Source organism: Carassius auratus, chromosome 19, assembly GCF_003368295.1.
Source record: "Carassius auratus strain Wakin chromosome 19, ASM336829v1, whole genome shotgun sequence".
NCBI lineage: Eukaryota > Metazoa > Chordata > Actinopteri > Cypriniformes > Cyprinidae > Carassius > Carassius auratus.
Window position 1 is genome coordinate 1,624,248 of NC_039261.1, and position 18,064 is coordinate 1,642,311.

Consider the following 18,064-nt stretch of genomic DNA (forward strand, 5'->3'; position numbering starts at 1 on the left):
GGAGATCTCAAATTACTTAAATTAATTAAAACAAATCTAAATAAGCTTGGATATATGCTAAAACAACTATCAATTATTTATCAGGCAATATTTATTATTTAAATTCACTCAAACCAAATTTTTATCATTAATTCTAATTGTTTTAATCTATGTTTCAATACAAATTTCTAAAATAAAAATAAAGAATAAAATAAAATAACACAAATGTACAACTTTAAAAGCTGGTGAATCCTTTCAGAAGAGACATCAACAATACTTTAAACTGTGCTCAGATTTGCCAAGAAAGTTGGAAATGTATTTTACACTGTACTAAAATTTTTTGCCTTATTTGTGTATTTTTCTTTTTTCTTTTTTGTCTGAAACAGATTCGGGGAAACCTCTAAGACAAAACTGATGATCAAATGAGCCATAACTAACTCAGTTCAGTCTCATACACAGTAAAAGAGCAACCTCCAGGCAGTTCTGTTTTGCTTTGACTAAGAATTTGAAGTTAGAAGGAGAAAAAATGGTATTAAATGAAAATGATATATAAAGATGAAGTGAAAAGGGTGTTGATGTGAAGAAGGGCACTATGAGCTGAAGCTCTGAAAACTGTTTAATCTAAACAGTCAAACAGGTGAACATCTGAAAAAAAAAATTGACAACTGATGTGCAGATGGAACTGAAAAAGCTACACAGAGAACAGCAGAAAGAAGGAAAGAAAGAGTGAGAGCGATCAAGAGAGATGGGCATTAATATGCTAATGACCTGAGTGAATACACAACAGCTCAACTGACCAGACTAATCACTGCTGGACACACACTGAGGTTAATCCTGCACACACACACACACACACACACACACACACACACACACAGTAATCCTCACTCACGGAGGTGCACACATTATGCACACTCACACATTTGCATGAACACAACACATGCTTGCTCACACACACACACACATTTCACCACATGCGCCTTTTCAGCCTTGATATTACACAGATGGCAAACCTAAAGAAAATGTATATAAAACATATTTCATGCATATTTATAATATAATATACAATCTCATATTGTATTTGATATAGTTTATAAGGGTGCAGGTGTGCTCTTGCACATAAATGATGTTGCTGCATTTATTTTACAGACTGTTGTGTTTGTTGTGACATTTGGTGGACTGAAAGTCTGGAACAGCATGTCTTTTATGTTATTTTTGACTTGTGATTTCAACTTGATTTGTTGGATGATTTGTGAAAAATAAATAAATAAGCAATAATAGCATAGCAAAAAGACTAGCTACTTCAAGCAATAAAGTCAGTTTGCTAAGACAGACCAGTCTGGGGTTTTCTTTTATCTTCACACAGCTCGTGTCTGACAGTGTCTCACCAGTAACATTTGACAAGAAAAATGACATAGTAATAATTAGTAGTGTTGTATAATTATAGCATGCAACAAACAAAAAATCTGAATGTTATGTTTTACTGTAACTCCTCACATGTGATTTACTTAACACCAACCATTCAAGGCTTTAGAATAGGCCTATAAATAGGGCAAAGGTCAAGTTATACAGTTATTCTCATTCACTTTGTTACATTTCTCAAACATTTCGTATAAACAGCCCCGCACACAATGGATAACCTGTCTGTAAGTTAATCAAAATCTTTAGTTCATCTTTCAAAAGTAAGTATTGTTATCACTGAACATATCAGTTCCATCATAATAAAAAGTCCGAAAGTTTTCATTTTCAAAATGAAACACCGCATTCAACATATCACACAAACCTTTGCCGTTTGTGTGATATGTTGAATGCGGTGTTTCATTTTGCAAGAGATGTGTGGCATTTTGCATATGCAATTCTTGGATAAAGTGTAAGTGGTGTAAAGTGGAAAAAAGGCAAAGATTTAAAAATGTGTGTAAGCAGTTGAAAACCCTGTAATATATGCGCAAATGCTGCACGTGTCCGCCAGGGGGCACCAGGCAGGAAGTGAGGGGTGACTCCGCGCTCAACAACATCCGGTTTGATCTTGTTTGGATTTTAGGACGTTTTTTGGCTTGTGCTGAGAAAGATGAGCAGCAGATGACAGTCTGACATCCGACTGTGAGCGATGCTCTTTATTCATTCCTCAGATCTTCATCACTGGATTAGCATGGTTTAAAGAGCCGTAGTAATGTCGCGGTAGCTTTTGAAGTTAAATACCATTGTAAAGATGCAATACTGTAATACTACGCGGACAAACTATACATGTAATAATAATGATAATAGTTAATTGGTTTATGAAACTTTTAAACCCCTGTTTGCTGGAGCGAATTATGTAGTAGGTTGTTTCGTGAACTCATGTTTAGGATTTCATGTCGTGAGTTTGTGTTTTCTGCTTCAGATCTCAGTGAAGTCATGATGACGAACCCAGTCAGTGTTCAGACCCTCAGTAAGACATGGGAGCTGAGTCTGTACGAGCTGCACCGGACACCGCAGGTACACACACACACAGACACACACACAGAGAGAGAGAAAGAGAGACACACACACACACGGAGAGAGAGGGAGAGACACACACTTTCACACACACACACAGAAAGATAGAGACAGAGACACACTCACACACAGAGACACACACACACGGAGAGAGAGGGAGAGACACACATACACGGAGAGAGAGGGAGAGATAGAGACACACTCACACACAGAGACACACACACACGGAGAGAGAGGGAGAGACACACACACACACGGAGAGAGAGGGAGAGACACACACTTTCACACACACACACAGAAAGATAGAGACAGAGACACACTCACACACAGAGACACACACACACGGAGAGAGAGGGAGAGACACACATACAGTCACAGAGAGATAGAGAGAGAGAGAGAGAGAGACACACACACACACACGGAGAGAGAGGGAGAGACACACACACTTTCACACACACACAGAGAGATAGAGACAGAGACACACTCACACACAGAGACACACACACACGGAGAGAGAGGGAGAGACACACATACAGTCACAGAGAGATAGAGAGAGAGAGAGAGACACACACACACACACACACACACTCACTCACACACACATACACACACTCAACTCAATAATTCAACTCAAGAGTCTGACAATTCTGAGGAAAAAAAGTCAACGTGTGTGTTATAAACTCATGATTCTGAGCCGAGGGGAAAAGAGAGAGTGACCGGTTGGTTTTTCTTCTCAGAACTGAGAGTGAGAATAAAGACATAGTTTAGAAATATATTCTCAAAATGAGCTTTTTGATCTCTATCCCATGGCTTCCATAGACTGCTACTGTACAGCTGTGGTTCTGGTCCAGCAGACAGATTAATCCTCATGTTCCTGCAGTGAGAGTCTGTGTGCTGTTGTTTCAGGAGGCCATCATGGACAGCACGGAGATCGACGTGTCTCCCAGAAGCCTCCACAGCGAGCTGATGTGTCCCATCTGTCTGGACATGCTGAAGAACACCATGACCACCAAAGAGTGTCTGCATCGCTTCTGCTCCGAGTGCATCGTCACCGCGCTCCGATCGGGGTGAGGCTCGGGCCCGCCGCCCTAGAGCGAGGGACCTGTGATCTGTGCTGGGGATTTAAGCGGCTTTAGAGGGATACATTCAAAAAAGAACGCTAAAATAACAAGATTGCGTTTTTTTCTTTTTTTAAATCAAGTAATCAATCTGAACTGCAAATAATATACTTTTTTATTTTAAAATATGCACCCATTCGATTTAAGTTGTATTCCTAATATGTTGAAAATGCTTTCAGTTTTCATTCTTACACTCTTCTGAACTCTAGACTACATGTATTAAAGACACTTCTCTTGTCCGTCCACGCAGGGAACGAGGGGTTTATAGAGCATTATCAGCTGGGTGACCAAACCCTCACTGTGCTGCACACTATTAAGATGAAACTTGACCCTTGCAAAAGTAAAATCACAAATCAAATCACAATATCTGTAAAAAAATAAATAAAACACAATCACATTTTCCCCAAAATCGCACAGCGCTAATATGTTGTGATATACATGTCGTGTATATGATGTCTTTCATTTCCTAACTGCTTGTTACACTTCTCTAATCTTTTAGTCCTGTCCTGTGATAAACTGACTCATGTTAAAACACTTGAATGTCTTTGCTCTCCCGTTGGTCTGATTGCTTCCACTGTCCTCATTCGTAATCTGCTAAATGATTAAATGTAAATGTAATTTCAGTGAGCTATGAATGCTCTCTTACTGAGCGCTGCTCCTCTCTCTCTCTCTCTCTCTCTCTCTCTCTCTCTCTCTGTGCAGGAATAAAGAGTGTCCCACCTGCAGGAAGAAGCTGGTGTCCAAGCGCTCTCTGCGGGCCGACCCTAACTTCGACGCGCTGATCTCGAAGATGTACCCGAGCCGTGACGAGTACGAGGCGCATCAGGACAAGGTTCTGGAGCAGCTGAGCCGCCTGCACAACAACGAGGCTCTGAGCAGCAGCATCGAGCAGGGTCTGCGCATGCAGGCCAGACACAGGTCACACCACACACCACGCTCTCCACAAGAGTCTCGTCTTCTCTTCTAGTAGAAGTGTCTACAAGTATCAGGACTAGAACCTTGTCCAGCAAATGCATCCTGATTCAAGACCCTGTAGATATACTTAGGGATGGGTACCGCACCCCGGTATTAAACTGGCCCCGGGGCTAAATGATGAAAGACCGTAGTATCAGTAAGATCTGACGCTATCGGTTCTGCTTTCGGTACTGGAGGAGAAATATTAATGTACTATGTATTTTTGCTTAATAATGTTGTCGTGCACATTTAATCTCGGCAAACATTTCTAATGTGCGATCATATTAAGACGTTTGTCCATGAGATCTGCGTGAACTCTCATGCGCGCCGCGGAGGCTGTCTGTCAGTCACACACACACACACACACACACACCACAACGAGCGCACGCACATGCATTAACTGTACGTAAACTCCTGCTTAATAATAAAGAGTGACAATGGCGAAGAGATTTGCTTAATGTTATCGTGCACATTTTATCTTACCAAACATTTCTAATGTGCGATCATATTAAGACGTTTGTCCGTGAGATCTGCGTGAACTCTCATGCGCGCCGCGGAGGCTGTCTGTGTGTCACACACACACACACACACCACAAGGACGAGCGCGGTACACGCATAACAGTATGAAAACTCCCTCCTAATATAAAGAGTGACGATGGCGGAGAGAGCAAAACTTTCGAAAGTGTGGTTATACTTCACTAGAGTTTATGCTGACAACCCTCGTTGTCATAAGTGCTAAACAATATTTGCTTGTAAGGTCGGAAACACAAGCAATCTGTCAAAGCATCTTTCAAAAGTGCATTATGTGTATCGACTGCCAGCTAGCTCGCCTCTGGTTGTTGCCACGTCTACGTCAGGTGTTTATGCTAAAATCATGTTGAATCAACGTTGTTCACGTCATTTAAAATAAATGTAAAATCTCCCTGGTTTGCTATGCTTACGTAGAAATTCTGTTGATTTCTTTTGGGAAAATGAGAATGAAATCAACATATTTTCTATTTGTTTTTAAAATTCCAAATAAGGAAAAATCAGTATGTAAATGTAAACATTTATTTGGATAACTTAAATGCACAGCACCTCAAGTTAGTTTACAAAATAGCCAATTGCCACATTTTGCAACCTTTTTATATATATATATATATATAATTTTTTTTAAGCTGCAGCTACAGTATGAACCAACCAACTCCTAACACCTCTGGTCCAAGACAAGTCCATTATTAATTTTACATAAAAAAAATAAAGAAATGTTAATTCTGTTCTCAACTTGTTCTTAAAAACACACACACACACAACACAAAGTACCGATAAGAACACCGTTAAAGTACCGGACCGTTAAGCAGTATCGGTAAGAATAGTAATACCGTTAAAACCTTAACGATACCCATCCCTAGATATACTAGAAAACAAGACGAAGACACGGAGGAAGAAATAATTTTTTGCTGTGAATTCAAGATACCTAGGTTTTTTCCAGGTTAACAAAAGAGTACACTTCTGTAATGTACTTTATAAGTGCTCTATATCTGCGCACAGACTCCATGCACTAAAATGATTCTTCAGCACTTCTTAAGACAATATTAAGATTAGCTAAGTGTACTCAACTCTGCTAGTTTGGGACACCGTGAATATGAAAATGTGCTTTTAATATACTATCTCTGTATTTACAAATGTATTCAGTCACCACTCGTAATACACCTGAACCCATATTTCATACACTAGTGCACTCAAGTGTACTACGAGTGGTGACTGAATACATTTGTAAATACAGAGATAGTATATGAAAAGCACATTTTCATATTCACGGTGTCCCAAACTAGCACAGTTGAGTACACTATACAGTTTACTTCTTTAGCCTGGCTGACCTTGTTTCTGCACCACTGAACAGTAGACAGCACGGTACGATGCTCGTGTTGTTAGCTTGTTTTAGTGCCAGTGTTATGACAGAATGAGATTAAGTGTTGTGAAATGAGCGGCTGTGTCACGCTGTGGTTAGGAGATAAGGTGAGTGTAGTATGGAGAAATGTGTTGTAGTGGGTATGAGTGTTTGTGTGTGCTGTGTCTCAGAGCTCAGCGTGTGCGTAAGCTGCATCCGGAGAGCGAGAACGCCACGCTCAGCGGCGGTGAGGACGAGGTCTCTCAGGACACCAGCTGTGCTGCGGAGCCGGGCCCCAGCCGCACCAGGAGAGCGTCGGATGACTCCGGGGCCGAGGCCGAGGCTCCTGCTCCTGCGCCGCAGCGCTCCGAGATCGAGCTCATATTCTGCCCTCACCCCCTGCTGGTCAGCCGCCAGCAGTACAGCCAGACACGGTACAGCAGCCTTCCTCACAAACATCATGGTTGTGTTTATGGAGTGCGCTGTAACATTTCTTCATGCTTCTACTTCAACATTTGTTCTAAGCCACTGTCTCCATTGTTTTTTGAATGGACTTCCTGTTTCTATGAAACCACTTCCTCCTAAATCCAGCTCAGATTGGTTCGCTGGCCCAGTGTATTGTGATTCCCTAACTGTGTATTGCACATTATCTGGAAACATCATGACCCTTGCTATTGTGATGTCACGTTTATCGGTCATCAGCATCGTAAATCCTGTTCAGAAACCAGTTTTTAAAAATCTATGTACATTTATAACCGTACACTTGGAATTATGTCACCTTTGCACCAAAAAACAAAACTAGTTAACCCCAATGTGAGGGTGTTTCTAATGTAGCATCAATGGGAGGAACGGTACATTTAATCGTTCTCTCTTCTGACTGATGTTATCGGTCTCTTTTAAAAGTCATGAACACTTCGCAGAGTTTTCTTTTGCCATTTGAGCAAATGGGAATACAAAACGTTTATGTGTGGTACTCTCCCATTCACTGCTCTTGAATATAACCCAACTATTACAAATTCAGCGTCATAACTTTGCAGATATTGTTTATGCTTAAACAGCAACATTACACACAAATTAAAGTTAACAAAAAAAGGGAAATCACAATCAATCACCCCTTTCAAATCAGCCTCAAACTCTAGATGGTGCAGTCTGATCTGACTCAGTATGACATCATCAACATTCAAATACTTGGCAAAAACTTGCCTGTGGGAGAAGTGTGCAGCGCACCCCAGAAGCCCTCCGCCCTCCCCAGCTCCACCTGTACAGACCTGCTCTGGGGTGTTATTCATGTTTTAAGCGCAGCAGCAGTATTTCTTACATGCTCACAGCAGCGTAGCACCTGGTTTCAAACTTGTTCCTGTGGACCCACAGCTGATTCAGATCATCCGCTCCGTGAACTCAGATGAGCGAGAGCGAGCTGTGTGTCCCGAGGAACAGGATTGAGACGCAGTGGTGTAGCAGAACGACTCCACCAATACCAAATACATGAACACTGTCATGCACATCCCAATTCCTCCGAGAGCTGGCTCTACCCAGACTTCGCATCGCTCCCATGTAATCGTGTGTACCTTTCTCCCTTCTGCTCACAGATACGTCAAAACCACAGCCAAGGCCACGGTGGACCACCTGTCGAAATACCTGGCTCTGCGCGTGGCTCTGGAGGAGGGTTCGAGCGGCACGCCGGAGGGAGCTCTGCGGGACGTCAGCGAGAAGCAGTTCACCATCTACATCAGCACCGCGGCGGGACAGTTCACCGTGAGTCCGAGCGCTGCGCTCAGAGCAATCCCAGCTGCCTCGCCCTGTCCTCACCCTCTCTGTCTTTCAGACTCTGAACGGCTCGCTGACGCTGGAGCTGGTCAACCAGAAGTTCTGGAAGCTCTGCAAGCCCCTGGAGCTCTTCTACGCCCCGACAGACCAGAGCCAGACGCCTCCGCTGCCACAGGTGGACGACCAAAGCCCAGCACAATCAGCTCTGGCCTGACAGACTCTTAGTGTCCTCTCTACTGAGGTCAGCTCGGGTCTAGTCGGTCCTCACTGAAGGAGCCCAGGCCCAGTTAAAGGAATACTTCACCCAAAAACGAAAGTTCTGTCTTTAATTACGCACCCTCATATCGTTTCAAACCAGTAAGATCTTCCTTTAACGTCGTAATACACATGAAGATATGTTTGATGAAATCCGAGAGCTCTCTGACCCTCCACAGACATCAGTGCAGTCCAGAAACACAGGGAGACCATCTTTAAAATAGTCCATGTGCATCAGGGGCTCAAGCCACGAGAAAACATATAATTAGTTACTGTCTTCCTCTGTATTGGAGAGTGATTACGTTCTTACATTGTAAATACATGATGTGTTTTCTAGTCTAAAATGAGCTCGCTATGGAGCCCAACATGTGCTAATGTCTCCTTTACTACTTAGTTACCAAAAATGTCAAGCACATGGTTAAGAATTTGTAATATACTGGTTGGGGGGGGGGGGATGTCATTTGACATCACAAAAAAAAAAAATATGTTGTTGGTTGAACATTAATATTGTATTTTAAATGCATTTTCTTAGCGTCGTTTATAAATGACGTATTTTAACGAGTAGTGTTGTGTAATGGATCTGTATGTTGTAAATGTGTCCCGTCAGGTAAGAGTTCCTCATGTGATCTCTGTGGGTTTGGGAGAGGTCAGTGACATCACACCACGAGTACAGATTTAAGACAAGTGCGTATGCAACGGTTGTGCTTCGGTGGTGTTTTCTGTGCTTGTTCCATTAGAATGGATTCATTTCCTCGTTCAGTGATGTATACGCTTGTTTCCCCCATCACTTCACTTTGCTCCTGGCTCTTGGGTTGACCGAAGACGACATGAGCTACTGTTTAAACAGAAGTGACTGCAATAATCATGAGACTAGTTATTATTTCAATCTATTGACAACCCTAATGTTAAGCTCATAACTTCTGTGTGAACCAAATAGCCCAGGCTACTTCTGACTCATAAGAATGTGTGTGTTTTAAAGGGTGTCACATTCATGAATCTGAACTGAATTCAGCTCGTTTCCACCACAAAAGAAAAAAGAAAGGGAATTGCAACTGTTCCCCTCACAGTTCTGAGAATACAGTTCCAATTACAATCACAATTAGTTCTTTTGTTTCGGTAACAAAAAACGATTGTGAGGGGAAACAGAAAGCCACAGTTATGTTTTTTTATGCAGAGGTGGAAACAAGCTCCCGAGGAACTGAAGTCAGAGGAACAGAAGTGACCCAGAGTCCAGGGGAATCGCTGTATGTGCTGGTTAAAATGGTCATTTTCATTGTCACTTCCCAAACTAGTGTTTGTACATATGCACCCATGTCTTGAAAAACTGTCTTGTATCTTTTTCATGAATAAAGATGAGCACATTTATACTGGACTCCCAGACTGTAGAACTGGACACATCTTGACCCTCTGGGGTCGTTGGTTCATTCAGACAGAGAAAAACAACAAAAGTTTGGAAATCACTACTTCCTCAGGATTGTCTGAAACGCCATCAGACAGCAACTATTATGTTAACATTTCTGGTATGATGCTTTAGAAATATATTCAGTGTCATTACACACCTTGACATTTTTGATCATGCCCCACAGCTCTGGTCACAATGTTGAGATATGTAAAAAAATAAGACAATCAAATTACAATTTAACATAATTTCAAATGGATTTTTTTTTTTTTATCTACGCTAATTTATAGTTAATTTACTTACTGTTGCTGATCTTTTTTTCTACTAAAAGTGGCACACTTTTGAGTCCTTCCTGCAGCAATGAAAAAAGGCTTGTGTTATGAAATGTATCAAAGACAAACCAGTCTGGTTTAGTTCTAGTTTTCTAGAAGCAGAGACTAGCACCTGAGCACATTGCTGACAGACTGGCCCACCTCACTCACAAGATCCCCCCAAAAAAGGGAAATATAATCTTTTTTGTGATAGTACTTATTGTGTGTTCTTATCAAAGATCTTAGTAATTTGCATGTTTGTCACACTTTAATGTTTCAGATCAAACTAATTTAAATGTTAGTCAAATATAACCACAAGTGAACACAACATGCAGTTTTTAAATGAAGGTTTTTATTATTAAGGGGAAAATAAAAATCTCAAACTACATGGCCCTGTGTGGAGAAGAGTTTGCCCCTAAACCTAATAACAGATTGGCATGCAGCAGCAACAATGTTTGTGATAGCGTGCAGTGAGTCTGTTACAGGGCTGTGGAGGAGCTGTGTAATTCAGCCACACTGGACGGTTTGAGCATGAACCTATTCAGTCTCTTTCTTATGGTGGGGTCATGAACCCTGACCTTAACTGAGGCAAGTGAGGCCTGTGGTTCTCTGGATGTTGTTGTGGGGTCTTCTGTGACCTCTTGGATGAGTCGTCCCTGTGCTCTTGGGGTAATTTTGGTCAGCTGGCCAATCCTGGGAAGGTTCTCCACTGTCCCATGTTTTCTCCATTTGTGAATAATGTCTCTCACTGTGTTTCACTGGAGTCCCAAAGCTTTAGAAATGACTTTATAACCTTTTTCAGACTGATAGATCTCAATAACTTTCTTTCTCATTTGTTTCTGAATTTCTTTGGATCTCGGTATGATGTCTAGCTTTTGAGGATCTCTTGGTCAGGCAGGTCTATTTAAGAGAGTTCTTGATAGTGAACAGATGTGGCAGTAATGAGGCCTGGGTGCAGGGGTGTAAAAATACTTCTTACTACTTATCAGGTACGCGTTATCATCAAATCACACACAGAGTGCACACACATTGATTTATTAGTCTATTAAAAATCAATATTCCAGGCCTTCTAAATTGTAGATGGCAAAAATGCTTCTGTATGATTTTCATATTTAATGCAGGCCTAGTTACTTAATCTATACCACACAAAGAGAACAGTTTTTCTGCAGATGAACACATTTAATAATCATTTGCTCCAGAGGCGTGCGACCTCTGACATATATAGCAATTGTAAGTCGCTTTGGATAAAAACATCAGTTAAATTAATAAATGTAAATGTAATCATTTGATACAAGTTCAGTAAAGCAATAAGTGTCTTACATTTTACAGATAATATATAATATAATTTTTTTTTTTTTTTTTTTTTGCTCAATTTTGCCAACAAAACTAGTTCCAGACAAAGATCACAGCACTGCTTTGTGTCTCTAAGCAATGGACAGTGTTTACTCATTGAATGAATCAGCTTTTTTGAATGAATCGTTTGAATAAACACAGTTGCGTGTGTCTCACGGTGAATGCTTGAGAGCTGGCAGCTCTGGTTACGTTGGTTGGCGCTAGCTTTGATCAGCTGTCTGATGTTGACCAATGAAGTTGACAGAATGCTGTCTGTCAAATTAATTTAATTCAAATGCCATCTGTCATGTCTGGCAGGTTGGCTGGTGGTTATGTTGCCCGCATACCGCCTCCCATGGCCGAAACTGGTATTACGACACCTGTCGGGCCAGGGCTAGTAATGCTAATGCTAATTAAGGTTGATATCCAGGCGGCAAGGAAGTCGACCGGAAGTTGAAGTCGGCTGCGTGCTGCCATCTTGTAGCAGAACTTCACTTGTGCTGCCATCACGTGAATTATGAAGTCCAAACTCCATTTTTGATCATGTCCCACAGCTCTGGTCACAATGTTGAGATATGTAAAAAAATTCCCATTGACTCCCATTCATTTTGGCGTCACTTTGACAGCGAATAACTTTACATCTGAGGCGTTTAAAGACTCCGTTTGTCCATTATTTATTTCTAAAGATACACGACAATGTATAAAGGGCTCCATTACCTTCTCTGTTACATTATGGCCCTGTAGAAACAGTTTTTGTAAAAAATTGGCTAACGATTGCGTCATAATCACGCGACTCTCTGTCGCATTACCGTACAGACAGGTGGAGAAGCTCGCAGGTAATTAACTTAATATGGCGTACTCGCGTTACATTTTAAAATACTATACAAAATAATTAATCAGAATACTTACTCCTGCTCACTCACGACAAAGAACTCCCCGCTCAAGCTCGCCGTCTCTGCAAGATTAACGATGGCAGTTTGCACACACAGCTAATAGAAGATTTACATCTGTCAGACAGGTTGCTGACGTCGTCCAGCTTCGTTTGAGTCTGCGCGTCAGAAACAGAAGTGCTAAAAAACGCTAAAAATGGGCTTCACTTGTCTCAATTGAGTTCCAATGGGGTCGCTGTGTCCATTTCTTTTACTGTCTATGTTGATATCTCTGCAGCACTATAACTTGAAATTTTTTTAATGACATCATCGGCCTTATTTCTTCTCATTCTTTTGATGCGTGTAGGTCATATTATGGATATTTTTACCTCAATTTTTGCATATGGCACCTTTAAAAACAACCAAACATACAGCCTTTTTATACATCTGTATCTGCAGTTTAAATCCATGTCCCCTAGACTGTGTAAATCAAAATGCTATTTCAGATGCAGATTCCAGAAATGTGTTCTTATGTTGGAATGAAAGACACTACAGATGAAGTGCTTCTTATTCTTACCCAAAAATTCTAAATGGAAGAAATAGTTAGAACTGAACAGAATACTTTTACTTGAGTATGACTTTCAGGTACTTTATGCACCAGTGTCTGGAGAAACTGAACTCTGTGTGATAAACCACAGTTTTAACAGGGGGGCAAACTCTTCTCCACACAGGGGCCATGTGGTTTTGGGAGTTTGTTTTCACTTAATAATAAAAAACTGTATGTTGTGTTTACTTGTGTTATCTTTGACTAATATTTAAATTTGTTTGATGATCCAAAACATTAAAGTGTGAAAAATATGCAAAAAATTTAAAAATAAAATCAGGAAGAGGGCCAACACTTTTGCACACCACTGTATATATTTTTTCATATTTTTATTAGCAAAAAATAAATAAATTTAATAATTATATATATCTACATATGCCGGGGTGTGCCTTAGGCTTGCCACGATAAAAGGCCACTCTGAAACGTGTTTTAGCACACAGCACAATGTCACAGATGTTGCAAATTTTGAGGGAGCGTGAAATTGCAATGCTGACTGCAGGAATGTCCACCGGAGCTGTTGCCCCTGAATTGAATGTTAATTTCTCTACCATAAACCGTCTCAAAAGGTGTTTCAGAGAATACATCTAAGCAGCCTCACAACTGCAGACCACGTGTCAACACACCAGCCCAGACATGCACATCCAGCATCTTCACCTCCAAGATCATCTGAGACCAGTCACCCGGACAGATGCTGCAACAATCGGTTTCCATAACCAAAGAATTTCTGCTCAAACTGTCAGAAACTGTCTCAGGAAAGTTCATCTGCGTGCGCGTCATCCTCATCGGGTGTCTCGACCTAACTGCAGTTCATTGTTGTAATGGTCTTGAGTGGCAAATACTCACCTTCGATGGTGTCTGGCACTTTGGAGAGGAGTTCTCTTCACGGATGAATCCCGGTTTTCACTGTACAAGGCAGATAACCGACAGCATCTATGGTGTCATGTTGGTGAGTGGTTTGCTGATGTCACCATTGTGGATCGAGTGGCCCATGGTGTGTGTGTTATGGACAACAAACACAGATGCATTTTATTGATGGCATTTTGAATGCACAGACATACCGTGACAAGATCCTGAGGCCCATTGTTGTGCCATTCATCCACGACCATCACCTCATGTTGTAGCATGATAATGCATGGCCCCATGTTGCAAGGATCTATATACAATTCCTGGAAGCTGAAAATATCCCAGTTCTTGAATGGCCAGCAAACTCACCAGACATGTCAGCCATTGAGCATGTTTGGGATGCTCTGGACCAGCATATGTGATCAGTTCTATGCGATGGAGATGTGTTGCACTGCATGAGGCAAATGGTGGTCACATTAGATACTGACTGGTTTCGGATAATCAGCATCTTGACACACAGTGAGGTGGATGGATTATCTCGGAAAAGGAGAAGTGCTCACTAATACAGATTTGTATTTTGTGTACATAGACATCTTAGATCTTTGAGTTCAGTTCATGAAAAATGGGGGCAAAGAAAAGTGTTGCATTTATAATTTTGTTTAGTGTTTGTTATCTTTAGTGTGTATGGAAACAATTGGCATTTAACCTGTTAATTGTCACCCCGTCCCGTATACGGGACGCCTACGTTGACTATACTATATTACAATCAAATCTAATCTAATCTTGACAAACTATATATCGTTGGAAAGGTCTAAGACTCCTAAATATATATTTTACCAATATTTTTTGTTAAACATTATGTAGCAAAAGTAATAGATTAATTTATGACAAGAGTGCACCCTCAGAAATCTACATTACAAAAGGAGCTTTGACCTTTGTTTAAAAAAAAGACTTCCTCGTTGCCTTTTTCTCTATCACATTTTAGAAATCATCAGAAGTTATATATCACTTGAAAACATAAAATCTAAAAATTCATCCTTTAAAACCCATTTTAAAATCAGACATTGCTTTACCATTTAAATGGCACATCAAAATCATGTTACAAAATGTTTTCAGTCATGAATTATACAAATTTAGGTTTGTATCATGCACATTCATGTCTATCTTCAAAAACGTGAGTGACAGTTAAAAGGTTTTAAGGTTAACTGTCTAAATTTTACATGGCATGGAGAAAACACCATGAAATCCCATATATTGTGTGTGTGTGTGTGTATGTGTGTATATATATATATATAGAGAGAGAGAGAGAGAGAGAGAGAGAGAGAGACACCAGCCACTTGTTTACCGGGAGCCAGAGCGCCTGACATCTTGGCAAATTTAAAAGTGCTGGCTAATGCTAAACGTAAATACAGTAGGATTGTTATTCATGCCGGTGCTCTTCGCCAGTCAGACATCACTAAAAATAACTTTAAAGAGGTGTGTGAACTTGCAAGCACGATGTCAGACACTGTAATATGCTCTGGTCCCCTCCCTGCTTACCGTGGTGACGAGATGCATAGCAGATTGTCATCACTCAATGGCTGGATGTCTAAGTGGTGCCCACAGAATAATATAGGTTTCATAGACAATTGGACGACCTTTTGGGGCAGACCTGACCTGTTTAAAAGAGATGGTCTTCATCCCTCCTGGGGTGGCGCCACTCTTCTCTCTAGAAATATGGCAAATAGTCTTAGTGTTTATACTTGACTAACTGGGGCCCAGGTCAGGAAGCAGACAGACTGGCTAAACCGACTGTCTGCTAGCTGCCTCCCGTCACAGAGGTCAGTTAATTCTCAGCACATAGAGACTCTTTCACCTAGATATCACACTATAGAGACTGTGTCTGTTCCACGAACTAGAAAATACAAAAAACGTCCAAACCAAGTTAAGGTTAATAATTTAATTGAGGTTCAACAAATAAAAAACAAATGCAATATGGATAAACAAATGATAAAGATTGGCTTATTGAATATCAGATCCATTTCTACGAAAACACTTTTTGTAAATAATATGATAACTGATCATAATATAGATGTGCTCTGTTTGACAGAAACCTGGCTATAACCTGATGATTACATTATTTTAAATGAGTCCACCCCCCAAGATTACTGTTATAAACACGAGCCGCGTCTAAAAGGCAAAGGGGGAGGAGTTGCTTCAATTTATAACAAAGTTTTCAGGATTTCTCAGAGGGCAGGCTTCAAGTATAACTCGTTTGAAGTAATGGTGCTTCATATAACATTATCCAGAGAAACCAATGTAAATGATAAATCCCCTGTTATGTTTGTACTGGCTACTGTATACAGGCCACCAGGGCACCATACAGACTTTATTAAAGAGTTTGGTGATTTTACATCCGAGTTAGTTCTGGCTGCAGATAAAGTCTTAATAGTTGGTGATTTTAATATCCATGTCGATAATGAAAAAGATGCATTGGGATCAGCATTTATAGACATTCTGAACACTATTGGTGTTAGACAACATGTTTCAGGACCTACTCATTGATGAAATCATACTCTAGATTTAATACTGTCACATGGAATTGATGTTGATAGTGTTGAAATTATTCATCCAAGTGATGATATCTCAGATCATTATTTAGTTCTGTGCAAACTTCATATAGCCAAAATTGTAAATTGTACAACTTGTTACAAGTATCGAAGAACCATCACTTCTACCACAAAAGACTGCTTTTTAAGTTATCTTCCTGATGTAGCCGAATTCCTTAGCATATCCAAAACCTCAGAACAACTTTGATGTAACAGAAACTATGGACTCTCTCTTTTCTAGCACTTTAAATACAGCTGCTCCTTTACGCTTAAGGAAGGTTAAGGAAACCAGTTTGACACCATGGTATAATGAGCATACTTGCACCCTAAAGAGAGCAGCCCAAAAAATGGAGCGCAGCTGGAGGAAAACAAATTATTATATTTCGTATTTCTTGGCGGGAAACCTACCCTAGTAACCTAGTAACCTATCCTACAGAAAAGCATTAAAAACTGCTAGATCCGATTACTTTTCTTCTCTTTTAGAAGAAAACAAACATAACCCCAGGTATTTATTCAATACAGTTGATAAATTAACGAAAAATAAAGCCTCAACAAGTGTTGACATTTCCCAACACCACAACAGTAATGACTTTATGAACTACTTTACTTCTAAAATCGATACTATTAGAGATAAAATTGCAACCATTCAGCCGTCAGCTACAGTATCACATCAGACAGTGCACTATAGACCCCCTGAGGAACAGTTCCACTCATTCTCTACTATAGGAGAGGAAGAATTGTATAAACTTGTTAAATCATCTAAACCAACAACATGTATGTTAGACCCTACACCATGTAAGCTCCTAAAAGAGGTGCTTCCAGAAGTCATAGATCCTCTTCTGACTATTATTAATTCCTCATTGTCATTAGGATATGTCCCCAAAACCTTCAAACTGGCTGTTATTAAGCCTCTCATCAAAAAACCACGACTTGACCCCAAAGAACTAGTTAATTATAGACCGATCTTGAATTTCTGTCCAAGATAATAGAAAAAGTGGTATCCTCACAATTATATTCCTTCTTAGAGGAAAATGGTATATGTGAGGATTTCCAGTCAGGATTTAGACCGTATCATCGTACTGAGACTGCTCTCTTTAGAGTTACAAATGATCTGCTCTTATCATCTGATCGTGGGTGTATCTCTCTATTAGTGTTATTGGATCTTAGTGCTGCGTTTGATAAAATTGACCACAACATTCTTTTTCATAGACTTGAACACTTTGTTGGCATCAGTGGAAGTGCATTAGCATGGTTTAAATCGTACTTATATGACCGCCATCAGTTCTTAGCAGTGAATGAAGATGTATCATATCGATCACAAGTGCAGTATGGAGTACCTCAAGGCTCGGTACTAGGGCCGCTATTCTTCACGCTTTATATGTTACCCTTGGGAGATATCATCAGGAAACATGGTGTTAGCTTTCACTGTTATGCTGATGATACGCAGCTCTATATTTCCTCGCAGCCTGGTGAAACACACCAATTTGAAAAACTAATGGAATGCATAGTCGATATAAAAAACTGGATGACGAGTAATTTCTTACTGCTAAATTCTGTAAAAAACAAACAAAAAAACAGAGGTGTTAATCATAGGGCCTAAAAACTCTGCTTGTAATAACCTAGAACACTGTCTAAGACTTGATGGTTGCTCTGTCGATTCTTCGTCATCAGTTAGGAACCTAGGTGTGCTACTTGATCGC

General features: G+C 40.4%; 1 protein-coding gene across 2 annotated transcripts; it reads left to right on the top strand.

The window, feature by feature from the left end:
- The first annotated feature begins 1,964 nt into the window (after nt 1-1,964).
- Nucleotides 1,965-9,790, top strand: LOC113119116 (E3 ubiquitin-protein ligase RING2-A). 2 transcript variants are annotated; one of them, XM_026288339.1, is made up of 7 exons: nt 1,965-2,079; nt 2,360-2,454; nt 3,361-3,521; nt 4,275-4,490; nt 6,588-6,830; nt 7,986-8,151; nt 8,222-9,790. In XM_026288339.1, exons 2-7 carry the CDS (start codon nt 2,374-2,376, stop codon nt 8,375-8,377), a joined length of 1,023 nt encoding a protein of 340 aa, XP_026144124.1. In that variant the 5' UTR covers nt 1,965-2,079; nt 2,360-2,373; the 3' UTR covers nt 8,378-9,790. The 2 variants fall into 2 exon arrangements, with proteins under 2 accessions (XP_026144124.1, XP_026144123.1); XM_026288338.1 differs by lacking the exon at nt 1,965-2,079 and adding an exon at nt 2,118-2,225.
- Nucleotides 9,791-18,064: the final 8,274 nt, after the last annotated feature.

Bases quoted from the DNA above. Each gene is read 5' to 3' on its own strand.
- LOC113119116 (XM_026288338.1), top strand. From the start codon at position 2,189: ATGCAATACTGTAATACTACGCGGACAAACTATACAT. The intron at 2,455-3,360 runs GTACACACACAC...CTGTTGTTTCAG, and splicing joins AGCTGCACCGGACACCGCAG to GAGGCCATCATGGACAGCAC. The intron at 6,831-7,985 runs GTACAGCAGCCT...TTCTGCTCACAG, and splicing joins CAGCAGTACAGCCAGACACG to ATACGTCAAAACCACAGCCA.